The following is a 27,882-nucleotide window of genomic DNA, read 5'->3' as shown; positions in this document are numbered from 1 at the left end:
GAATTTACTACAATATACTATACTTGGATGACTCAGTTTATAATAATGGAACATACAACAAATAAGACAATTTAAAAAAAACTTACGTAGTGTCCAAATAAATGGCACATAAAAAGATGAGGTTTTCGACTTTTTTCTTACTACTCTGAATGTCACGGACTCTACTTTTACTATGATAAAATTATAATAGTAATAGTCTCATACATTTACAATTCACAAGAATCTGATGTGTGCAAAGAAATGCTGAAAACATCAATTTTAGATCTTGACATTTCATTATGCTATCAGTATATTACAGCCCCCAGGTTATACTATTTAAAAAAAAACTGTAATGTTTTGCATGTTCCAAGGTTGAAAGAGTTGTTAGTTTTTAGAACATTGCAATACGGTAGTCTAATGAAAACCCTGTTAGAAAAAGCCCTTGGATAGCTACACCTATGAGCAAAAGAAGAAAAATTTATCAGTAGCTAAATTAAATGTAACTAGAGTGGCAAATGTCTCGCTTTGTCCCTATTAGCACATAAAATCTCCTTTATGAATAGTCTCATACACTTAGACTTTAAAAGTTCCAATTACATGTAGGCACTACAAAAAAATCAGTATCTCTAAGCCTGAGGGCCTCTGTCGTAAAATGAAAGATTTTAAAACAATTTTACCTTAAAATGTGAGCAACCACAGCTGGTCCATACCAATCTCCAGCTTTTTTCCCAGACTTCTTTCCATATTTTATTAGTTGATGTAAGCCAAAGAGAGCCAAGGGGGAATCACCAAACCAAGAGATGATTTTCCTGTGATAAATTTCATTTTGCATTTCATGATCATCAGAATATCTCCCAATTGTTTCCTTCAGAGAAATTGTTGGGGTTTTGAGTTCTCTTTCCCCTGAAAGCGATGCTTCAAATGATGCAGTAAATTTTTTTACAGTGTGAGAAGTCCATGATTCAGAGTCTGAATTGTCAATGTTCAAAGCATCAGGCCAGGTCCAAGCTATAGTAGTTCCAAAGCAAGGTGTTCAGATCTTTTAAAGAGTTAGACTTTAACAATTCTACTAAAATAAATATGTAGCATTTAGACTCATATGGATTACTGAACTAAAATAGTAGACTCAGAAAGAGGCAAATTCATAGAGACAGAAAGCAGATTGACTCCATATGGAGCAGGGGAGTGTATTGGGAATAAATACTAATGCGTATGAGGTTTCTTTGGGGATGATAAAAATGTCCTAAAATTAGATTATGGTGATGGCTGCAGAACTCTGTAAAAATATTAAAAGCCAAAACATCATTCACTTTAAATGAATTAATTTATAATATATAGATTATATCTCAACAAAGCTCTTTAAAAAGCAAATAAAGGTATGAGCAGAGAAAATATGCCAATAGATCGATATTTACTTTTGAGTGGTAATATGATTCTGGACTCTTCTGTAGTTCTTAAAATTTCTAAAATGGGACTATATTACATATAAACAAAAAAAATTACCAAAGTGAAAGACAAAAAAAAAAAAAGAGAGAGAAAAATAGTAAACTCAGGTACACATGGGCAATTCTGGAATATGCTTTTCTTTTTTTTCTTTGACAGTGCTAAGACAGACTAAATATTTTTGTATTCCATTACCAATATTGCTTATCAGACATCTAGTCCGGACCACCCAAAAGGTATAATAAACATATGCACTAACATTCGGAGTATTCATGAGAGAATAACTTCTAAAAGTGGATTTTGTTGTTTATATGTTAAAATAAAAGCCTGATCATAGAAGTTTTAAATTTCTTTTCAAATAGTTTTTTCTCATATATCCTTTCAGGATAACGTAATCATTGTTTAAAGAAAAATGGCAATTCTCTAGTCAATGAAAAGTTAAAAAATGAAGTCATTAAAGACTAAAGATCTCAAAAAAGTCAACTACTTCCATGAGTTCACTGTTTTTAATAAAAAGACAGTCCCCAAACACACATGTAATTTTTTTTATCTTAAAAATTATTCTTTTATTAGAGAAGATGAAGATGAAGATAGTTCCCCAGGACAACTGCCCTGAGGCGACCGAGTTTATTCTGCTGGGACTGACCAGCCGATGAGAGCTGCAACCCATCCTTTCTGTGCTGTTTCTCCTGATTTACCTCATCACCTTGCTGAGAACTTCAGAGTGATTTTATTAATCAGATCCACTCCCTGGATGCAAACTCCCACGCATTTTTAATAAAATGAGTCAGATTCAGAGACCCAGTCAGAGCTATGAAAACTGTTTCAATTCTTTTTCTTTGCATTATCCACACTTATGAATAAACATACTCTCAAGATCTCATCAATAATCCCTATAAAAAGGTTACTAAATATTTGCCATGCATTCAGAGAAACACACAAAAATAGTAACATTTAATAAAAATGATATATAATAGCCTAAAATGGTAAAGTAAAATCTTTCCACAATGCACACATTATTAAAAAAATGGACTAATAAAAATGGTAAGAAAGGTTGCGCATTTGAAAAATAAACAGATACATGTAAGTTAGGCATCCATGACATTTTTGTGAGTCTAAAAGATTAAGTACAATGATCTTATAGAAAATATCCTTAATTAATTTAACTGATTATAATCATATTTATAAAGATAAAAATAATTTTAAAGTATATATAGAGAAAAAAATAAAGAAATCAGTGTAAAAATTCTTAAGATTTAAATAATGTAAAAATATTAACTATCTGCTCAAAGTCACCACATTGACCTGACTAGGATTTACTAAACTGGAGATAATCCAGAGAGTTGAATCAAAAAGAAACAAATAATAACAAAAAACTCTACTGAAAATTGAACTTACTTAAGTCACAGTAGTACCCAAGAATAATAGGTATGTTTAACCTGTATTTTGGAAAGGAAAATCACGAAAGTTTACATGTTAAGTCACACCTAGCCTAATTTAATAATGATGCAATATGTTAGTTTCAACTTTAGGAGACATTCAGGAGTCAAAAAATTAACCTCGGGGAATTTTATGCAGTTTGTAAGCTGAAGTTCAAATTAAAAAAACAAAACCCCAAAACACAGAGATTGGATTTACCTCTACCAAGAAAGTGTAGTATGAGTCCTTGAGCCAAAAGCATCTGGCCAGTTCTTAATGTACAGCCCCAACCGCAGTCTGTTGTCAAAGCTGAGCCTTCTATTGACGGAAATTCTTCCCTGTAGGTCAGCCATATTCTTGAAATGAAATCTTTACGAAATTCTTCTACATTTCCCGCAATTACATGGTCTTCTATTGTACATCCTGATCTTGCATGTAACAGTTTATTTTCATCTACAAAATAAAAATATAAACTAGTCTAAATAAATGCCAAGAAATGTAAATAATGGTATTATATTCCCATTACTGTCCATAAGATATAGAGTATATCACAATCTTTCTAATCCTTTTTTTTCTGTTTAAGTGACAGTAAATCTTATTCTGCCTCATTAGGCTGTTATGAAAATCAACTGAGAATGAATGCTGAAATGTTTTGTACACTCAAGCACTAATATAAGGTATTATCAGTAATACTGTTGTTAATAATAATATCCTATATTCCAAATATAATCAACTCTTTTATGAGAGGATAATGTAAAAATATCTTTTCTTTTTGCCTCATTTGGCTCAGGATATAGATATTAGCGCTCTCTAAAATGAGATTTGCAAATAAAATACTATGATTGTCAATATGTAAAAATGTGTATAAACTAGTTCTAAAAATCAAATAAAATGTGCACACTGTAATCGTCATGAATATTTATACTCAAATTATAAAATCAAAACTAACAAGCTAAAGAGTAAAAACATAAAATTCTTAAATATAGTTATCCTTTTATATGGGAATATAATTTTTAAAAACTTGTTGCCACCCACATATAGCACTTTTAAAGGCTTTCTAAACTGATTAACTCTTAATATAATTTCTATGTGAAAGCTATGGTCACTGTATGCCCAATAATTTATAAAACACTAGTGCTCAAAATGAACTAACATTCCTTGATTACTCCCAGAGAGAGGGTCTTAATAACCTTTACAATCTCAGCAGGTACACAGTGCCTAGCACAAGTAGATCCTAATAAATGTTGGTTAGTTTGGGTGGGTGGGTGGCGGACAGATAAATCTGCATACAACCCTCATTTCCATGGAGTTTAATTTCCAATACCCTTTAAGAGGATGTTCAAGCAGTTTTATCATGCTTTTATTCCTCATCCTTCCTGTATCTATCCTTCAAGCCCATTCTGAGAAAAATTACAATCATCCGAACTTCATATCTACTAAGTAAAGCTAAGTTGCGGCATATAGTTTCAGTGATAATAAAAATGCCATTCGCCCATTATCAATGAATTTTTCTCAGTCTTAGAGTTTGAAGTTAATTATAAATAAAAATGTCTGGAAATTGAACATGGCACTAAAAATATGCCCCAAATTTCCACTTTAGAGACATTTAAATTTGTTTAAAATTTGATACAACTGTGCATAACTCTAACACCTCATCCTGTGGTTTACCAAATATATAGTTCCTAATTTCTTACTTAGAAGAAATAATTAATTCCTTATCCTCTTAAGAGCTACTTTTCTTTTAATATTTACTCTAAGTATTATTGGAAAACTACTAGTATTAAAAGAACTTTGTTGTCCTGTTCATTTGCCATTATAATGCTAACCCTCCTATTCCACTATTTGACTGATTTTCTTTTTCACAATCTTTATAATATCTACAGTCATGTGTCGCCTAATAGGTATACATCTTTAGAAATGCATCATTAGGTGATTTCTTAGTTGTGGAAACATCACAGAGTACACTTACAAAAACCTAGATGATGTAGCTGACCACACACCTAGGCTAAATGATATAGCCTACTGCTCCTAGGCTACAAGCCTGGACAGTATGTCACTATACAAAACATGAGATTAAATCAAGCATACGAAAAAATGATGCAATCAAGAGACAAGCAAACACGAGATATATGAGGCTGCTGCCAATGTACCATGGCATACTGTTTTACAGCAAGCTCTTTTTTTTATAAGTAGAGTATACTCTAAAATAACAATAAAAAGTACAGTAAATATATAAGCGGGTTATATGGTCATTTATTATCATTATCAAGTATTTTGTACTGTATATATTATGTACTATACTTTTATACAACTGGCAGCATAGTAGGTTTGCTTACACCAGCATCACCACAAACAAGAGTAATGCACTGCATTATACCATTACAATGGCTACAGCATCACTACACAATAAGAATTTTTCAGTTCCGTTATAATCTTATGGGACCACTGTGTATATGTGGTCCGTTGTTGGCTGAAACATCGTTAGAGGGAGCATGACCATATAACGTTTTTGATCTACATCTCCCTCCCCTCCAGATTTCAAGTACAGTAAAGGAAAAGGACTATGTTTATTTTCTGCACCTCTGAACCTTCAGCACTGAGCACAGAGTTCAGTCCATGGCAGATGTGCAACAAACATTTGTTAAATGAATGTCAGATAAATGGAACCAAAAGAAAAGTGGGATTTTTTTTTAATTGTTTTGCTTTGCTTTTGTTTTTTATGACAGGAGAGACTTGAGAGCTTTATGAAGAATGGGACTGTCTGAAAGAACCACTACAAAGAATGAGAAAGAAAGCTGATAAAGGAAATAGAAGAGAATTGCTAGTAACACTAAGGGCTTAGTCAAGGCTGACTATCACAATCAGAAATCACAATTAAACAAGCTAATATGAAAAATAATCAGAAGTAAAACAAATTGCAAAACAAGGCCTCCAAGATTACAGCTATTGTAACTGTCAGATATGAGATAAAACAAGTATGTGTATGTTTAAAAAAAATTAGGACACTGAAAGGTGGACAAATTACAGAAAAGAGACTATTAAAATTAACCAGGCACATACGAAAGAAAACCAAATGGAACTACTAGAAATGAAAACTACAATAACTAAAAACAGGAACTTGGTATAAGATTAAACAGAAAATTACATGCAGCTCAGGAGATAATTAGAAACCAAAAGTAAGAACTAAAGAAATTACTTAGAACACAGCACAGAAAGACAAAATAGAAAATATGAAAAACCGAAGAATTTCAGAAACATGGAGAAAAATCTAACAGAAAGATTTATCAGAGATAGAGAATTTAATAGAGAGGGAATAAGAAGAATGAGAAACAACTGTAATTAAAAGTGGCTGGGAAATTTTCATATTAAGAAAGCTAAGAATTCCAAATAGAATGAAATCTACACCAAAGATAAGCAGCTGATCTTAAAAACAATCAAAGAGAAGAAAGAGAGAAATGACCAATTCAAAATACTAGAGAAAACATTTGCATGTCCTAAAGTAAGCAAAAATTTATTAAAAAGAACACAGAAGGCACTAACCATTTAAGGAGATTTAAAAAATCCATTAGACTATATTGCAATTAAGAATTCTGTTCTTCAAAAGATAACATTAAGGAAGTAAAAAAGTAAGAGAGTAGAAAAAGACATTTCCTAAAGATATAGCCAAAAAAAAAGGATTCCTATCCAGAATATATAAAGAAAACCTAGGTATCAGTGAAAAAAGACAAATAACTTAATAGGAGATATATCCAAATTGAAAAATATTTATAAAAATATGCTCAATTTCATTAATTATCAGAGAAATGCAAATTAAAATTAAAACATGGCTCTAATAAAAAGGGAAAAATACCAAATATTGGTGAGGTGAGAACAATTCATACACGTCTGGTAGGAATATAAATTGGCACAATTATTTTGTAAAACTATTTAGTAGTATATACTGAGGCTGAACATATGAATACCCTATGACCCAGCAATTACATTCCTAGATGTGTGTGTGTGTATGTATCTGTATAGATATATATATATATATACAGATATATATCTGTATCTGTATATATCTAGCTATATATACAGATACAGATATATATCTGTATATATATATACACTGCTGAGGAAAAGAATGAAAGACTGATGAACTTGAGGACATAGCAATAAGAACTGTCCAAATTAAAACAGAGAGGAAAAAGAATTAAAAGAAAATAAAAGAGCCTCAGGGAGCTGTGGCACAATTTCATCCATGTTAAAATATCTGTAATTGGAGACCCAGAAGGAGAAAAGAGAGAGGAAAACAGAAAAAAATATTTGAAGACAATATGGATGAAAAAAATTCAAATCTTGTGAAAACTATAAACCAACAGGTCCAAGAAGTTGAACAAAAGTCAAGCGCAAGAAACAAATAAAACTACACCAATGCACATAATAATCAAATTGTTCCAAACTAATGATTAAAAAAAAATAAAATCTCAAAAGTAGAAGGAAAATAAGACATTAAGTACAAAGAATGATACAGATGATATCCGATTTCTCTGGAAACAAGCAAGCAGATAGTGGGGTAATATTTTAAAAATCATCAACCTATATCTATACCTATACCTAGCAAAAATATCATACTAACAACTAAAATGTATGGCATCAAAAGCATAAAGACCAGAGGTGGGGAAGTGAAGTACACTACTGTAAGGTTCTTATACTATATGTGAATTGGCATAACATCACTTAAAGTAAACTGTGATAAGTTAAATATGTATACTAAAACCTTAAAGTAACCACTAAAATAGCACAATAAAAAGTTATAAGCTAAAAAGCCAACAGAGATAAAATGGAATCAAAAAATACTCAATCTGAAAGAAGGCAGAAAAAGAAGAAAAGGGAACAAAGAACAGAGTAACAAACAGAAAGCAAATATTGAGATGACAGACTTAAACTTAACCATATTAACAATCACATTAAATGTGTCTAGCCTAAACAACTTAAATCGAAAGGTGGAAAATAGACTAGATAAAAAAGTAAGACCTGAATATCTACTTCCCACAAGACACACACTTTAAATATAAAGACACAAATAGATTAAATGCGAAAAGAATGGAAAACATATACCATGTAACCCTAAGCAAAAGAAAGCATTAATATCATACGAAGCAGATTTTAGACCAAGGAATATCATAATCTTTTTTATAATTACAAAAGGATCTATTTGTTAATAGACCATGACAATTCTAAATTTTTATGTACCCAATAACAAGGCTTCAAAATCAATGAAACAAAAACAGATAGAATTGCCAGGAGAAAAAGACAAATTCAATTATAGTCAGAGATTTCAATATCCCTCTGAAAATAATTGATAGAAAAAGTAGGACAGAGCAAGGATAGAGAAGACTTGAACATAATATCACCAAACTCGACCTAATAGTCCTTATAGAACACTCAGCAATACATATTCTTTTTAAGCACACAAAGACATTTACCACACTATACCATATTTAGATGATAAAATAAGTCTCAAAATCTTCAAAGAGATTAAAGTCATAAAAGTAGTTTCTCTGACCACCATGGAATTAAATTAAAAATCAATAATAGAACAAGACCTGAAAAATGTCCAAATTTTGAAAATTAATACACCTCTAAATAACTCATTTCTTCCTGCATGCCATCTTTTAGTAAATGGCAAGTCATGTTTCAAAAAACTCCAAATTCTGGGATCGTATCTCCACAACATTTGGGCATAATCTTGTTAAGTTTTAGAATAACACAGATCCTAAAAACTGCAGAGATGGGGTATAGCACAAGGACCAAGAGCCCGGCTTCAAGTCAGAAAAAGCTTTTATTATTTTGTAGTGTCTGTGTACCCTCTATATGCCTTAAAAACTTTTCTTTTCCTTTTTCCATGTACTAGTTTTGTTCCTAGCTAGACTGATTATCTGCGGATGCTCTTCAACCCCAAAACTAGGAAAGAAAGCTTTATCTCTGTTAATTTACATTAAATCATTTTGGTCCCTAAAGAGAACTGGTATATTAAAGACAATCCCAAATTACAGTTTTTCCTTAATGGTCTCTGGGCCTGTCATGGACTGAATGATCTATAAGAAAATCTAGAAAACCCTGGCCAGATAGGGACATGGTATCTAAAGAAAAAATGAGGCTTACTTAAAATAAGATAAAATCCTTAATTGTTTCTCTCACAGATAGCTCACAGATATCCTGAAAACATTTTTTTTTTTAAATAATTTTGGTATTTGCTCAAGATAAAACTAACCAGGAGGACCATTTGGTTTATATACTATAAACTTTGACATAACAACATACATCATGATACCTTACATTTGGGAAGGAAAAAATGCATAATATAAGAAGAGTTTGTAGCTCAGGAAAGTTAGCAAGATAAATTTAAAAGCCTGAGCAATCAGGACAGGTTTAGCATAGTTAAGCTAATTTTTTGCAAATTTGTCTTAATATTACTAGAAATTAAATAATAGGAAACAGATGATCGAGTTTAAGGATCTTATATTTATTTATCACTATGAATTAGTTCATTGTAGATGACTCAGAGGCTGGTAAAATAAAATCATTGTGATTTAAAGCTACCACTTTCTACATACTTAGATCTGTAACGTATCAGAGTGCCACTGCCTTCAAAAACAAGGGAACTGAAACAACTGAACAAAACTATTCATCAGATAAATACCACACAGGATAAGAGATGAGTGACTCCAAAGTAATTTGACTAAAAACTTGAGCAGAAAAGAAACTACTGGCAAATTTCTATATAACAGAAAAAGAGATAAGTATTAAATAGAGAATTTATGTAGGAATATGATACAGTTAGAACTAGATTGAAAATACCAATATAAACTCACGCTTTTCTAAGAAAAGAAGTGAAAATATATTTACATATATTTATCTGTTATGGTTCTGTGCGCTGAAATGACCTAGGGGCAACATCCTTCCCACGATGTACCTTTGCACTCAGATTGTAGTTTCTAACACTGTTTTTTTGCTAAAAGAAACCAAAGTTCATTGGGAAATGGCTGATTTCAAATACAAGGCTGAAAAGTCCAAAGTTATGGAAGAAAGAAGTTTCCAAAAGTTAATTAGGTTCTGTTTAAAGATGTAGAAGCCAACCTTCAAGGGGGGGCTTCCACTGGCCAAGATGAGACAGTTTGGGTATCAAAAGGAGATTATTGGTGGAGATCGACCAACATACATATAATGAGTTCATAATGACACACAAAAAGAGAAAAAGTTAGCATTAAAATATCTTAAATGAGGTGATCAGAATATTATATTTCTGTCGAGGATACAAAGAAAGTCTTGACAAAACAGTAATAACCTTAGGACAAATATTATAAACTAGTAATTAACCAAAGTAACACCATAATTACAGGATTCATAAATCTTTATATATTATGGGTTTATATACTCACAGAAGAAGAAATAATGAAGGAAATTAGCTCTTCATAATCAATAAATATTTTTTGTCATGTACGCTAAAGTTTAAAAACTCCATTAACAAAATAATATCACTAATGTTACTCATTCTATGCCATATTCACCTTCATTCTTCTGAATAAATATTCAATTCCCTTTTACCTTACCTTGTTTACTGTGACTCTTCTTAGTCAAAATGTATATTTGAATCTCTTTTCAAATGCATATTTGATCTTATTTACTGTTCTTCCTGTTTTCAAAATTATAACTGACTCACTTAAATTTGTGTGTTTTTAAGTACAAAGGCTTCCCTTCCTGTGGATACCAAAACAATTTCTGGAAAAATGGAAGAGGATGGGGTTTGGAGTTATACTCATTAGAAAAGGGACTCCATAAAGTGGATGATATAAATAGATATGTGATATTTTTCTGGCTAATGGTCAATTTTCCTCATTCTGCATGCAGATATTTTTAGTGAACAGTAAATTTCTTATTTCAAAAAAATCTGAGAATAAAGTCTTATTTCCACAATAACAAAAGAACGTACTATATACACTGTTTATAATGGCAAAAAGCTAAAAGCAATCCAAATGTCTATCAATAGTAGAAAGAATAATTTGTGATAAATCATAGACTGGAATATTATGCAGCAATAAAAATAAACTAGAACTACACATAACATGGACAAATCTTAAAAACATAATTTTGCAAGTCATACCCAGGTCACAGAAGTAAAATATAGTTTGATTCCATTTTCAAAAAGGAAAATGGAATCAAAATATAGTTTGATTCCATTTTCAAAAATATAGTTTGATTCCATTTTCAAAAAACAGGAAATATTAAATCATCAGGGACACTTTTGGATAGTACAGTTTTTTTTGTGGGGCGGGGGGGCGGTGTGGTTGGCATGGGGAAGCCTACCATTGAATAGAAGCACACATATTAAAAATGACTCATAACTTACTTCTCTTGTTGAGTATAGTTTTCTTACTATTCCCGAAAGTGTACAGACAAGGTTTTTATCTTCTCTATATGTAAATAGTTCATAATTTGGAAACTTTAAAGGTTTAAAATAAAATCATTAAAATAAAAATTCAGTATTTATAATAAAGAAATAAAACAAAGAAAAAAAGTACTTCTTCCACTGAATTCTGTCGTATCTCCTATCTTGGTATTGAGAGAGATACTTCCTACTGTAAGGAGAGGTAGGTGAAGATAAAGCCAATATGCTAAGATTAGCAAAGTGGGAAGATGGATAGAAATGGGTCCTTGATGAAGTCACAGAGGCACTGAATAAACCAACCTAAGAGCCATCCCTACCTCTGGACTTCTGCTTGTATATAATACATCCCCTTATGGTTTAAGCTATTTTGAAATGGACTTTCTGCTTATTTGCATCCAATAGCATCCTTTCACATTTGGTCTCCTTCTAGAGTTTTATAACAGTCTATTCTTCTTTTTCATCAAAAAAATCATAATGGGATTAATTATTTTTGTAATTATTTAAGTCACTCATCTGCTGGACTATAAGCTCCTTGAGAATAAGCCTTATGTGTCATATTTTCAAGAGTAACCCCAATGCCTGGCACGTACTTGGCTCTCAATAAACATTTGTGGACTAAATGAGTAATCTTATTCATCAAATTGCCTACTAGCGAATAAGCTGTTTCCAATTTTTTCCAACAAGCTGTAATAAACTTCCTTGTATACATGTTCTCCACACATATAAAGAACTTCTCTAGGGTGAATACTGAAAGGTAGAGTGGCTGGGTCCTAAGTTGTGTACATTTTCAATTTATCTAAGTACTCTTCAATTTGTCACGAAGAGGTTGTACCGATTCACCCTCCTATCAGCAGTGTCTGAGATACTTTTTCTTCACATCCTTGGTAATATCTGATACTATGAAACCTTTAAATTTTTGCAAATCTGATGACTAAGAAATAGTGTCTCATTTTAATTCATACCTCCTTTATTACTAGGGTAAGCATTTTCTTACGTTTGACTGGCCATTCAAGCTTCTACTTAAAAAACAACTGTTCATTTTCTTGTCTCATTTTTTGTTGAGTTATTCCATGTTTTACATATTAATTTGTAATTCTTTATTACTTGAGACTAATCTTTTATCTAAGATATAGCTGGAGAGATGATAAATGGATAGATAAATACTCATGTTCACATACACATAGATCTATATACCTACAAAAAGAGAGAAAGACAGTGAGAGAGAGACAGACAGACAGACAGAGAGACAGAGAGAGAGAGAGAGAGAGAATGAGAGAGCGCATGTGCAAATATCTTCTCTCTCTGACTTGCTTTTATACTTTGTCATGGTATCTTTTGTCGTGTAGGTATTTTAAATCTTTATTTGGTCAAATTGGTCAGTATTTTCCTGTAAAGACTGTTTTTATGTTTTATATAAGAAGTTCTTCTCTATGCCAATATCATAACCACTAAGTGTTTAAAATAATAATTTAGCTTTGGCGCATAACACAGAGCCACATTCAATAAATGTGGGTTAGCTGCTGTTAATTTTACTTATTTATCCTTATCACTCTAGGGAAACTGCTCTCTCAAAAGCCATAAGCAACTTCTCAGTAACAAATCCTAGCCTCTACTCAGGGTATTTCCTGCTCAACCTTTTTTGAGGATTAGGCACCCTGTCCTCCTTCTTTTTGAAAATCTCTTTTGGTCTCTATGATAATATATTATTTTGAGGTCTGCCCTATATATTGCTTATTCCTTCTCAGTTTCATTCACTGATTCATCAGCATATCCATAAAGATGGACGTTCTCCACCAATACTTTCCATCAATGTGACCTTATCCATTGGCCTCAAATGTCACCTTTTTGAAAATAACTAACAAATCAATTTTAAACAGCCTACCTCATTCACACTGTTCATTTCTAAAAAGCCTACTTCAAACACTACGTGTTCTCCCAAAACCCATGCTTCCTCTAGTATACTACATTTGGTTATTATCATTACCTATCAGCTAAGATAGTAGTCTTTAAATCTTCTTTATCTCCTCTCTGCCTCTCATGACCCCAAATCCAATCATTTGCCAGATGCTGTTGCTACTTTAAAATTTCTTAAAGCCATCCTCCCCTTCCCAGTTGCACTGCCCTAGATCAGCATTAGCATATATCTCACCTGCTAATTGGCTTCCAATCATTCCTCTACATTGCTATTAGTTATTTTTCTAAGGCATATATTTAATTATGAATATCATGTGCTCCTCTGGGCAAGATCAACATAGCCATCATGCCTTAATACATGATCACTGAAAGTAAATGAAATTTGGCATTTTATTGCTCAATAATCTAGAATAATTATTATTATTATTATTATTGTAGTGAAGAAGCAAGCTGGGCACCCCACCAACATCTCTCTTAAAAACTTAGAAAACTTGCTTGAACCAAAAATTCTGTGACATTCAGAAATCCAAAAGTAGCCCCAAGATTTCTGCTAATTCTCCACAGCTTAAGCTTTCACTGTTCTCCCTGCTTCTACTTCCTGCAATGATATGAGCTGTCTTTTTCATTCCAGATGACAAATTCATCCCCTGTCCAAAAGAATTCCTCTTACAACAAGAATTTCATGAGTTTAACTAACTTTGTGGAAGATCAGGGGATGTCAACAAGGAAACATTTCAATGGACATGCAGCTTACCACCTTCTTTCTGGCTCTCTCTACTTTCTCCTTCCCGACCCTCACACCATTCTCCTTCCCTACATTCGTACTCCAAGTCCAAAACAAAAGAGTCTTCTATTTGTCTCTTTCATAACTCCTATATCATTTACTTTTCGTCCCCCGAGTTGAAAACTCCCAGTACTGACTACAAAGTTCAAAGTATTTCTTCCAAAAAAAAAATGATAATGTTATTCTTAAAAGGAATTCAAATAACTTTTTCTTAAATTCCTTATATCATAAATAATAATATAGGGGGAGAAGGGAGGTAGATGGAGTAAAAGGGGTCAAATATATGGTGACAGAAGAAATCTAATTATGGGTGGTGAACACACAATGCAATATATGTGCCTTACTGTTGAATTGTACACCTGAAACTTACTGGATTTCGTTAATCAATGTCACCATAATAAAAATTTAAATTAATTAATTAATTAATTAAAATTTAGAATGCTTACATATACCAGGCACAACACTAAACATCTATGAAATAGGTATCATCAACACGTAGGGAGATTAAATAACTCGTCTAAAGTAACAACTAATAAGCAAAAAGAACAAAAATTCAAACCCACATATATCTTACCCCAAAGTTCATACTCTCCTCTGCCTGTAAACAAATGGCATAATTCTTTAGCATAATATTCAAGATGCTCTTTTGATCCTTTTCAGAATTCTCTCCCACCAAAACTACACTGGACATCTCTCTGTTTCCTAAATATATCTCATTGCTATTGCTTTCGTCATGCCATTCTATTTATCTAAAATGCATCCCTTCTTTACCCATCAACTTCCTACTCATACTTCAAGAATTTCGATAGGACTCAATGAGTTAATATATGTAAATTACTTAAAATACCAACTGGCATATACTCAAAAAATGTTAGCTGTTATTACTAAAAGCCATTTATAAGACTATTGAAAATTATTGATAAATGACATACCAAAATAGGTCAACAAAAATGAATAAAATACACTCTCTCCGTCTTTCCCTCCTCTCATTCACTCACACACACACACACACACACACACACAACATAACACACACTCACACACACAACATCAAAGTTGTATAGTATAAAGAATGCCAGTATTAAAGTAATAGGTGAATGCATAAAGAAGATGTGGAAAAGATGTAGTGTGTATGTGTGCACATGTGTCTGTGTGTGTATATACAGTGGAATATTACTCAGGTATAAAAGAGAAAGAAATCTTGCCATTTGCAACAACATGGATGGACCCAGAGGGATTTATGCTAAGTGAAATACATCAAAGAAAGAAAAATACCATATGATTTCACTTATATGTGCAATCTAAAAAAAAAAAAAAAAAAAATGAACAAATAAAACAAAATAGAAACAGACTCATAGATACAGAGAACAAACTAATGGTTGCCAGAGGGGAGGTGGATGGGAGAATGGGTAAAAAGGGTGAAGGCAAATAAGAAATACAAACCTCCAGTTAGAAAAAAAGAAAGTCACAGGGATACAATACACAGCATAAGGAAAATCATCAATATTAGCAAAATAACTTTGTATAGTGACACATAGTTACCAGACTTATTGTGGTGATTACATCATGAGTATAAATGTCAAATCACAATGTTGTACACCTGAAACTAATATAATATTTTGTCAATTATATTTTAATTAAAAATGAATAAACAAATAAAATAAGGCATAGTCTTGGTTTAAATTTCAGCTCTGTCAAACACCTGTGTGACTAGGAACAAATTATTTAACATTTTTAAGCTCCTACTTTCACGCTCATAAAATAGGGATACCTGAATCTATCTTCTAGGCTTGTTGTGAGGATTAAAGACATTTCCCAAAGAGCTTATTAGCATGATGCCAACACATAGGAGGCACTCAATAAATGGCATAAATTATTACAAGAAATACATGATCATTATTGAAAGGATGAACATATGTGGACGTATGCTCATTTGACATTCAGAAACATCAAAGTCAATTATTTCAGAAACTGTAGCATCCTTAAGAATTGGAAAATTTATCATTTTTAGTTTAACGAAGATAATACTTTTAATTATTTATCATACACTTTAAGGTTATCAGCAGGGAACCTGATAAAGAATATGAAGCTATCAATTTAAATAATATTTTACTTAGCACTCACTTAGTCCAAAACTATGAGAGATATAACAAAAGATGGCACGACTCTATTCCCAATAAGTTCACAAGAAACCCAAAGCATATAAATGGCAGTATATTATGTTATATAAAATATAGGTTCTTAAAAGAAAGATGCCAAAATCTAGGCATAAAAAATAGAATGGTGGTTGTTAGGGGCTGAGGGGTAGGGAGGAATGGGAGTTATTGTTAATGGGAGGAATGGGGTGCAGAGTTTCAGTTTCACAAGATGAAGAATTATGGAGATGAATGGTAGTAATGGTAGCATTAATGGTACCATTAATTACTAATGGTAGTAATTAATACTACTGAATGTAAACTTAAAAATGATTAAGGTGGTAAATTTTATGTTTTGTGTATTTTACCACGATTTTTAAAAAATGAAAATAAAAAAACAAACAAAATGTGCCAAAAGTAGATTAATCTAGAAATCAAATAATGAAAAGTTATACAAATTTCTACAAAGATATTTAAATGCATTACAAATTCTGCACTTACCTTCACATTTAAAATGGTAACATTTTCCAAGCAATAATACAGGGGAATTTCTACTAAAATACGTCTTTGTTTTCAAAACCCAACCTAAACGAGAAAAGAGAAAAATTGTTTTGCAATAAAAGAAGTCAGACACAAAAGTCCACAAGTTGTATGATTCCACTAATACGAAATGCCCAGAACAGGAAAAGCCATAGAGACAGAAAGTAGACTGATGGTTGCCAGAGGCTAGAAGGAGGTGGGAAGGAATAGGGAGTGGCTGCTACTGGGTACGGGTTGCTTTTTGAGGTAACGAAAACGTTCCGGAATTAGATAGTGATGATGGTTGTACAACACTGTGAATATACTAAAAACCACTGATTGATACGCTTTAAAAGGGTGCATTTTATAATATGTAAATTATATCTCAATTTTTTTAAAAAAATTAATGTTCATAAATTTCAAAATGCAATGGCATGTTATTAACAAGTTGTAACTGTCTAAATAGCTGCCAGTACTTCCAATGAACAAGGTGTCAAATGTTAATTGTGTTTTACCTAAATTTGCAATATCAAGGAATTTTACTAAATTTGATCATTCCTATTTTATGGCTATGAACTTCTTCCTATTGAAACTGGTTCTGCTCAGTATTACTCCATTTCTGAAGGCTTCTTCATCCCCAATCAAATAAATGTCTGCAGGTACTTCTAGGAGAAAGTCGTAGGTATTGGTGTGTAAACTTTATACTGTCTGCTTTGTGTGTTCAATCTATTTTGCTTGCTTCTTGGTTCATACATAAGATTGCCTGAAATTGAGTCTAAAAATAGAGATATTGCCATCACCTGGATAAATCTATCTGCTTTGGAATTTTTTTTAAAGGACCAAATAGTTTGCTTGAGTTTCTAAGCAATGTTTATGATATTTGGGCCCTTTCTTCAGGAGATATCCTTATCTATATTCCTTACAGAAATATTTCATCCAATGAGGATCTCAAGCAGTTGTCAGTGACTTAACAAAAAGATGATACACATATTCAAATATTTCTTTGTATTTAAACAACTTTTAAATCATGATGATACTTACTATATTTCATGTTGTTCCAAGCAGATATAAACTTAGTTTTTAGCTTGTCAACTTCTTCTGTTCCTGTGGCTTCCATATTCAAATTCTAAATAAAAAGCCATCACTCAATTGCATTCTTCTAATGAGTTTAATCTTTTGTACTGACTAAAAAAAAAAAAATTAAAGAAAAATAACTAGTAAGTACATATTATATAGTACAATACTTGCTAGTTATTTAAGTGATTAAATAAAATTTGAACTGGAAATGAGCAAACCAATTTTTCATTTTATGGAGTAAAATATAATATATTCTATAAATATTTCAATTACAAAAACCATTTAATTCCAAATATACAATAAAAACTATTGCACAAAACCAAATAATCACCTCCCCCAGGTACTCATAATTAAAAACAATACAGCTTTGATGCATGTGAAACTATCCAAGATTTGTTTTATTTGTAATTAGAGAAGGTGACTTGAAATCTTATAAAAAATGACTATCTTCAGAATAGAGGCTTCCACTCATACTAGTTAAGACACTACTTTCATATAAGGCTGAATTGTACTGTTTTATTTTTTAAATTAAGGAGTTTCTTACATTTCCTTCCTATCTTAATACTGCAGTATTTTTTTAATAGAATGGCTTAAATTTACAACACAAAATTTCTTTAAAATAAGAACAAACATAGCTCATAAGTGTTTGTTTTATAAGTGACTTGAGGGAAAATTGAGAAGTGTAATATAATCTGAAAGAGGAACAAATTATAACTGAAAATGCTTGAGCTCATTTACAGTAATTCAGAGATTACTTTTCAAGAAAAGAAAGCTGCACAGAACAAACCCCTTTTAGGGTTATAAATATCTACTCAAAAGTAGTGATGCATTCATTTCTCTAACAATAGACGTTCCATTTTTCAATATGTATTAAAAGCTACTAATTATACATTACAACTGAGGCAGGAGAAAGCCTCAATTAGAGGCTTAGAAGAATTTAAAAAGCCAATGTGACCAGAGGACAGAAAGTCTAAAAAAGTGGCATAAGATGTAGCTAAAGGGCTAGATAGAGGCCAGAGCACGCAGGACCTTGAAGATCATACTAAGAACTTTCTTTATCCTAAGAGCAACTGGTTTCAAACAGAAATATCAGAATCAACTTCTGTGGGTTTGTTTGACTCCAACAGAAGCAAAGAGAACAGGCTAAAAAGGGACGAAGAGTAGATGGTAAGAGTTTACTACTATTGTATGAGACTAAGAGAAAAATGAAGTAGCTTAAACTGGAGCAGTGGAGATGGAAAAATAAAGACATATGAGGAAACGACATTTCAGTAAGTCCTGGTGATAAAATGGATGTGGAAGGTGAGAAACAGGGATATATCAAAGATACACCCAGGTTTCTGGCCTGTGAAACTAAATAGATTGGGCTAAACATTGAAACAGAGAACATTAGGAGAGGGGCAGGTTAGGAGATCATGAATTTGATTTATATGGAGTATGAGATGCCTCTGAGAGATATGGTAAAGAATCATTATTTATTTAATCATTTGATAAATTATTGCCATGCAGATAAAGCTCAAAACAAAGGCAGTGAAATACAGGCTTTATGAATTACAATTATCAAAATTTAGAAATTGATAGAGAAGAAAACAAATTTGATGATAAATCTATATATCAATAGTATTTTTCGCCATGTGCATCATGGTTTATAGGTACACCTTTATGGCATAGGGATATTGTTGAAATATAGCTTATAAGCATTGATAAATGCTTGTGTTTGGAGTTAGTTAACTCCAAAAACAGAAGCAACCTGGCTGTATCACTTAAAAACTAAGGCCTTGAATGTATTACTTAACCTCTTTTAGGGACTGGCTTTTTTGTTTTTGTTTTAATTTTTTAACCTTTTAATTTACAGTTTTTATTAATAGTCTTAATTTTTAAAGCTGTTTTAAGCTCACAGTAAAATTGATCAGGAAGTACAGAGTTCTCATACATCCCTTTCTCCACACACACTCATACAGCCTCAAAAAAAAAAAAAAAAGGGCACCTTGAATCTTCTAACTCCAAAATATTTAAAATAAGAGACTGTACATGTACATATTTTCTTCCTAAATCAGAAAAAAGGTGAACCACAAGGAAAACTTTGGTTCAAACAGTTCCCAACACCAGCTAACAAGTGTACTCTGGACAGTCTTTAGCAAAAGTGTGAAAGTCAAAATGCTTTAAAGTGAGTGGAGAAAAAAAACATGAAGACAAAGTGAGATACTTTGTACAGGGAAAGTCTGTATCTTAAATAATGACTCCTAAATAAATAAATAACCAAGGTAAGATGCTGTGACAGATATAGATATTAATGAGACAAATATTCATTAAGAATACTTCTATTGCCATTATTATATAGATGAGAACAACAAAATTATTATAAGGTCAAACTAGTTAAGCTGTTCCTAATTGAATAATTCAATATAGTTACTTTTTATATAATTAAAATTAAATTCCAATCTTTTATAGACATAAACCCACTTTATTTCTATAACAAAAATTTAAATAGCTCTAAAAATCCTAACTTTAGAGCAGAGAGGAATTTGAAAGGTGATCCCTTGAACCATGCTGGAAAGAATTATAAATTGAAACACTTTTAAAAAGAATGCCCAACAATTCCAAATGAGGAAAAGATTTGCCTTGCAGCATATTAAAAGACAATATAAAACTATTATTAGCAAATATTATTATTATTAGCAAAGGATGACAGTGAATAAAACATAATAGGGAATGTAGAAAAAAAATCCAAGTATATTTAAGAATTTAGTACTTGATATGAGGTATATTTCACATCAGTGAGAAAAGATGGCTAATGTAATAATGCTAGAATACTAAGCTAGCCAGTTAAAAAATAAAGCTATATCATACATTATAAATTGCAGATGGATCAAAGAGCTAAATGCAAATGCAAACACATGGCACATGTGCACATACTACAAGGAAGAATTGATTAAAATTTTTTTTAACAATATTGTAGAAAAGGCCTTTCTTAGCATGCATTGCAAAACTAGAAATTCAAAAGAAAAATGTGATTACATAATAATGAAATTTCTGTACAGGAGGAAGAGAAAGAAAAAATTGTATCTAACAAGGGTGAGATACAATTCATTAACTAGGAAAAAAATTCAATACCTATTATACAAACAAAGTGTTAATGTTCCTAATATACAAAGAGTTCTTATAAATCAATAAGAAAAAGAAAAATCCAAATGAAAAATAAGAGAGGCATTCTAAAAGAAAAGGCCTATAAACATATGAAAATATTTTTAACCTTACCAGATCGAAGTAATGCACATTAAAGGAACTTCATACTTTTTTCATTGCCACAAGAGATGAAATTGGTGAGCCTGAGGAAACAAGCATTTTACATAATTATTTCTCAAATAATAAACTCCTCGAGGTCAGAGTCTGTGTCTTGTTCACTACCATATCCTCATATCTAACACATCATGCTAATAGACAAAACCACCTGCTGATGTCTAAATTATGAGATATACATATTATGATGACATAAATCTATACTTATCACCATAAAAAGATATCCGGGGAAGATCAAAATATGTGAGGAGGAACTCATAAAACTGTACAAAGAAATACATGAATCCACTATGATAACAGGAGACTTTAATATCCCTCTATCAGAAACAGACAGATCCAGCAGGAAGAAAATCAGTAAAGAAAACTATGAATCAATATGAACACAGATGCATAAATCCTCAACAGAATATTAGCAATTGAATTCAACAATGTATAAAAAGAATATACAATACAAACAAGTGGGATTTATCCAAGGTATACAAGGCTGGTTCAACATTCAAAAATTAATTAATGTAATCCATCATATCAACAAACTAAAGAAGAAAAATTACAAGATAATATCAATAGATACAGAAAAGCATTTAACAAAATCCAACACTCTTTCATAACAAAAACTCTCAGCAAACTAGGAAGAGAAGGAAACTTTCTCAATTTGATAAAGAACATCTTTCAAAAAACCTACAGCTAACATCATACTTGATGTTGAGAAACTAGAAGCTTTCCAGCTAAGTTCAGGAACAAGGCAAGGATGTCTCCACTGTTTTTCAATATTGTACACAATGTCTTCATTAATACAGTAAGACAAAGAAAGAATAGAAAAGAAAAGGCGTATGGATCGGGAAGAAACAAAATTGTCTTTCTTCACAAATGACATGATTATCTATGAAGAAATTTTTTTAAAAAATTGACAAAAAAAAAGACTCCTGGAAACAATAAGTGATTGCTGCAAGGTTGTAGAATATAGAGTTAATGTATGAACTCAATCGCTTTCCTATATGCCAGCAATGATCAAGTGGAAATTGCAATTAAAAACACATTAGCATTCACATTAGCACCCATCAAAAATGAAATACTTAGGTATAAATCAAACATAATGTGCTAAGATCTATATGAGGAAAACTACAAAACTCTAATGAGAGATCTCAGTTAAGAACTAAAATGAAGAGATATTCCATGTTCACGGATAGGAAGACTCAATATTGTCAAGATGTCAGTTCCTCACAACTTAATCTAAAGATTCAATACAATCTCAATAAAATCCCGGCTAGTTATTTTGTGGATATTGGCAAACTGATTCTAAAGTTTATATGCTGAGGGAAAAGACCCAGAATAGCCAACACAATATTGAAGAAGAACAAAGTTGGAAGATTGACACAAGCCAACCTCAAAGCTTATTATAATGCTACAGTACCATGACAAAGAGATATTAGCAAAAGACTAGGCAAACTGATCAATGGAACAGAACAGAGAGCACAGATATAGACCAAAATAAATACAGTCAACTGATCTTTAGCAGAGGAGCAAAGGCAAAAATTAAAGCCAAGATAGTCTTTTCAACCAATGATGCTAGAAAAATAGGACATTCACATGCAAAAAAAAGAATCTAGACACAGACCATACATCCTTCACAAACTGTGGAAGAATTGCAGACCTAAATGTGAAACACAAAACAATAATAGTCCTAGAATACTTAAATGACCTTGAGTATGGCGATGAATTTTTAGGTACAACACCAAAGGCACTACCCCTGAAAGAAATAACTGGCAAGCTAAACCTCACTAAAATTAAAAACTTCTGCTCTGAGAAAGACAATGGCAAGAGAATAAAAAACTAGCCACGAACTGGGAGAAAATTTTTGCTAAAGATACATTTGATAAAGAATTGTTATCCAAAATATATTTTTCTAAAAAATTTTTTAAAACTCAAAAACAAGAAAATGAACAACCTGATTTAAAAATGAGTCAAAGACATTAACAGATACCTCACCAAAGAAGATGACAAGTAAGCATATGAATATATGCTCCACATCATACTTTATCAGGAAAACGGATGAAAATAACGTGATACCACTACATACTATTAGAATGGCCAAGTCCCTAACACTGAGAACACCAAATGCTGGCAGTGTTGTAGATCAATAGGTACTCTCATTCATTGCCAGTAGAAATTCAAAATTGTACATGTACTTTGGAAGACAGTTTGGCAGGTTCTTACAGAACTAAATATACTTTTACCATATGATCCAGCAACTGCACTCTTGTTATCAAGCCATGAAAAGATACCCCAAAGGAAACCAAATGTATACTACTAAGTGAAATAAGCCAATTTTTAAAATAATTCCAACTGTATGACATTCTGGAAAAGGCATAACTATGGAAACAGTAAAATGATCAGTGATTGCCAGGGGGAGAAAGGGAGAAGAGGATAAGTAGGTGGAACATGGAGGATTTTTAGAACAATGAAACTATTCTGTATGATACTATAATTATAGATACATGTCATTATACATTTATCCAAATCCATAGGATGCACATCACGGAAAGTGAACCCTAATGTAAACTCTCGACTTTGGGTGATAATGATGTATCAAAGTAGGTTCATTGATTTTAACGAATGAACCATTTGTTGACAATAATGTTGATAGTGGAGAAGGTTGTGTGTGTTGGGGGACAGAAGGTATATGGGAACTCTGCATATTCTCTCTGAATTTTGCTGTAAACCTAAAAGTACTCTAAAATACAAAGTTTGTTCATTATTTTAAAAATAGTAGAGCAATCCAAGGATTAGAGTGAAAAAAAAAAGAGCAGCATGAATATGATCTACGTATCTATATGCATATATATTTTGTATGTATATTCATATGCCCACCCCCCCACACACACACACGCATAAAACAATGTCTAGAAGTCCATAATGTTAAAAGTGGAATCTCTAAGAGATGAAATATCATTTTTACTTTCTTGTTTTGTACTTTATTATTTAAATTGTTTACATTGAGCCTCTTTTAAAATAATAAAATTATTCAAAAACAAATTGCTCAAATAAAAATTTAACATACAAAATTACAAATGTGCCCAGGTTATATTAAACTCTAACAAAACAACTGAAATTGCTCAACTAAGAAATGTGCAAAAAAGACATTCTATTACAAAACTGCTAAGCAGCCTAGCCTATAAGATAAAAATGCTGAGACAAAGTGCTTTTTCCTTTTTAAGATAAACAACTTTATTCTTGTGGTTCTTAAAGACATTGGATTCAGCTATTTAGTCATGTAGAAAACTTTAACTTCCTCAATGTAATTTCCCCAGAGCAGCTTTGGCTGAATAAAATAACTTAATTCATAACTTTTGTTTCCTCTCAAAATAAATGTGGTGAGATTTAGAAAGAAGAAAAATAAATTAATACTTGAATCCATTCAGTCCATTAAAATATTTTCTTTATGTTTATCTGAGATAAGCCAAAGGAATGCAAGATAAACAGTATGTTTAGTTTAACTACAAATGAACAAAAAACACAAATGAAAAAAAACCACAATGACAAGTCGTCTTAGTACAAAATGTTAAACTATCAACACCCACAAATTCTTTCCGAAAGCTCTTCTAATTAAAAAAAAAATTAAATTAAAAATTCATTGTCTATCCAAGTATAAAGTGAAGCGATACCCATTCATTATCCGGTATATTTCAATCTCATACAGTATCTAAAATACTTGGTTTGACTGTGCCAGTAATCACACTGATATGCCAAAATTCTTGTTAATTTTATGTAATGTTGGAAAACCATCAAAATAACACTCATCACAATTCCCACTTTTAGAAGAGACTTATGGTTTATTTCTTAAAATGTTAGAGAAATTAATAACTTTTTTCAAGTAACCTTTACTAATGCATACTACAGCAAATATTACCATCTACTTCATTTCTGCTATTTACATTGTGACAAATCCATTTTTAATTAACAGACGACAGCATTAAAGAGAAAACTTTATTTATCTCAATAAACATAGATAAAGCTACCAGATGAAGTTTATTACTAAACTTTATTGTTAATGATGTGAAAAGCAAAGTGAAGACTAAGCAGAGTCCTTTTGGAAGGCACAGCTACAACATCTGATATGAAAATCATCGACTGAGAACAGCTGTCAATTTTAGAGAGTCACTTTTCTAACCACAACCACACATTAAGACAGTTGATAAATCATAAACTGATAAATGTAAAAGGTACTCAAATCACTGTCCTTGAAGGGCGGAGGAAGGTAATCAGCCTCTCCCATATGGCAAGAGAGAGAATGTTTTATCCACGGCATATTTAAAACCAAGTAAAAGCTCCTGACAGAACTTTAGAGACTGATTCTACAAAATATATCTCAGTCACATAGCACAACCAGTAAATACACTGCAGACTTCCAGGCTATGTGTATGCTTGGGTATCTTCCCCAAATGGTATCCTGCAGCAAGAAATATACTGATTTACAATTTTTGATGTGCTTTTAGGTATACCATCAAATAAAATTAACTGTGAGGTCCTCTCTTAAGTTTTTTATCTACTGCAACCTTTTCTACCTGCTTGCATTTTTAGTAACAAATATCAATCCCTTGTCTGACCTTGAATGTCTCTCAATATGTTGGTCTGTCTTCTCTATTCTCTTATTTCATCTCCCCATTTCAGTTCCTTATTTACAGAAACATCAATTATTGTATCCATTTCTATTCCCTCCTTTTACCTATACTTGACAATCTTCTGTCTTCATGCAATGTACTTTGTGTTTGGTTTGTAAACCCAACAGGCTTATTTAAAAAAAAAAAAAAGTGGTAAATATGAAAAAGAGAGCACTGGTAAATTTATTTGGATTATCTCTTTCAGAGCTAAGGGTTAGACAATGTAGATGGCTGGCAATAAGAGACAAAGACAGAAAGATTAAGAAAAGGAATAGCAACATGATAAGGGCAGGACACACATGTTCAGAGCCTGGCTTTTAAGAAAAATAAAAAGCTGATAGCAAAAAGACTAAAAAGGTAATTTTGCCTCAAGGATACATCTTATAAACATTGTTAGGATTCCTCAGGATCACATCCTCTAGTTAAAAACACTAAATTAATGCATAGCTACTTTATAATGATGACATAAATAAAATGTACTTTTTATGTGTTCTTTTAAATCTAAAAAAGTAAAAACATCTATAGAAGAAACTAAGTACTGAGCAGACACTCACATATGACTTATATCAAGTTTCTACAGGCAAAAATCTCCACTGTGCAACACTATTACATGCTCACAGACTGTAAAGTTGTCTTCATGAACCAACCTAAATGGGATATAAAGAATTTAAATGACCTCAATCATTTACTTGAAGACTACAATAAGAATTATTAATGATATCTGGGATATTTTAAGCATTTCTCGATCTTACCTCTAAGAACATAATGTTTACTATAGTTTGATAAACACATTTTAATTATGTCAGGACCTTAGTAACCTCTGATGAGTCCAAGGTAACCGAATGTTTGCAGACTCTATATTTTATTTTTTAAATTAATTTTATTAAATTTATTGGGGTAACATTGGTTATTAAGATTATATAGGTTTCAAGTAAACAATTCTATAATACTTTATCTGTATATTGCATTGTGTGTTCACTACCCAAAGTCGGGTCTCCTTTCATCACCATATATTTGACCCCCTTTACTTATCCCCCGCACCCTACTTTCCCTCTGGTAATCACCATACTGCTGTCTGTGTCTATGAGTTTTTGTTTATCTTGTTTGTTCATTTTTTTGCTTTCTGTTTTATATCCCACATGAGTGAAATCATATGGTTCTTGACTTTTCCCGTCTGACTTAACAATTCCGTTTGCAATTGCAACAAAAAGATTAAAATACCTAGGAATAAACTTAATAAAGGATGTGAAGGACTTATATACTGAAAACTACATTACTACAAGAAATTGAAGAAGACATAAAGAGATAGAAAGGTATTCCATGTTCATAAACTGGAAGAATCTAAGAATTAAAATGGCCATGTTACCCAAAGTGATGTACAGATTTAATGCAATCACCATCAAAATCCCAATGGCATTTTTTAAAGAAACAGAACAAAAAAAATCATCAGATTTGTATGGAACCACAAAAGACCCAGAATAGCCAAAGCAATCCTGAGAAGAAAGAACAAAGCCAGAGGTAACACATTCCCTGGCTTCAAATTATACTACAAAGCAACAATAATTAAAATGGCATGGTATTGGCAGAAAAACAGACACACTGAACAATGGAACACAACTGAGAACCTAGAAATAAATATGGGCAAATAATTTTTGACAAAGAAGTCAAAAATATACAATGGAGAAGAGAAAGCCTCTTCAATAAATGGTGCTGGGAAAATTGGAAAGCCACATACAAGAGAATAAAACTAGACTGCTAATTGTCACCATACATAAAAGTTAATTCAAAATGGGTCAAAGACCTAAATTTAAGACCTGAAATAATAAAATATATAAAAGAAAACATAAGTACTAAATTTACAGACCTTAGTTTTAGGGAGGATTTTATGAATTTGACTCTGTACTTTAAAATGCAACTTTGAGAAGTGTTAAATATGCAGTCTACATACAAGAAGTAACATATTGGGTCGAATCATTTAATCAACAAACTTAAACTCTATAAGAATTGAAGGATGTCAGAATATCAGAATTGAAAGGGAACTTACAAAGCATCTGGTAACTTATAGTAAGCAGTAATATTAATAACAGTTTTTAACCATTTTTCCCACACAATACACTAATCTACTGGTAATTGCTCCTCACCTACAGTACTTGGGATGGGGAGGAGTAGTGAAAGAAAATGTGTAAATTTGAAAAACTGAAAAAAGTATCACTCTCATACCCA

At 31.8% G+C, this 27,882-nt stretch overlaps 1 protein-coding gene across 4 annotated transcripts in view; it reads right to left on the bottom strand.

The window, feature by feature from the left end:
- The window catches only part of ATG4C (autophagy related 4C cysteine peptidase), a 67,654-nt gene that overhangs the window by 30,897 nt on the left and 8,875 nt on the right, over window positions 1-27,882 (bottom strand). For 3 of the 4 annotated variants that reach the window (XM_039888140.1, XM_039888131.1, XM_039888135.1), the window contains exons 2-6: window positions 20,960-21,030; window positions 17,666-17,809; window positions 16,607-16,690; window positions 3,061-3,294; window positions 657-987 (exon numbers count right to left, since the gene is read on the bottom strand). In XM_039888140.1, the coding sequence (XP_039744074.1) occupies window positions 657-987; window positions 3,061-3,294; window positions 16,607-16,690; window positions 17,666-17,741 (725 nt within the window). In that variant the 5' untranslated portion in view covers window positions 17,742-17,809; window positions 20,960-21,030. Of the gene's footprint in view, window positions 1-656; window positions 988-3,060; window positions 3,295-13,421; window positions 13,459-16,606; window positions 16,691-17,665; window positions 17,810-20,959; window positions 21,031-27,882 lie in introns of those variants that run through there. The other variant, XM_039888144.1, reaches the window with a different exon arrangement.

The sequence above is a fragment of the Pteropus medius genome, unplaced genomic scaffold (assembly GCF_902729225.1).
Source record: "Pteropus medius unplaced genomic scaffold, Ma_sr-lr_union100, whole genome shotgun sequence".
NCBI lineage: Eukaryota > Metazoa > Chordata > Mammalia > Chiroptera > Pteropodidae > Pteropus > Pteropus medius.
This window is presented reverse-complemented; position numbering and strand designations above follow the sequence as displayed.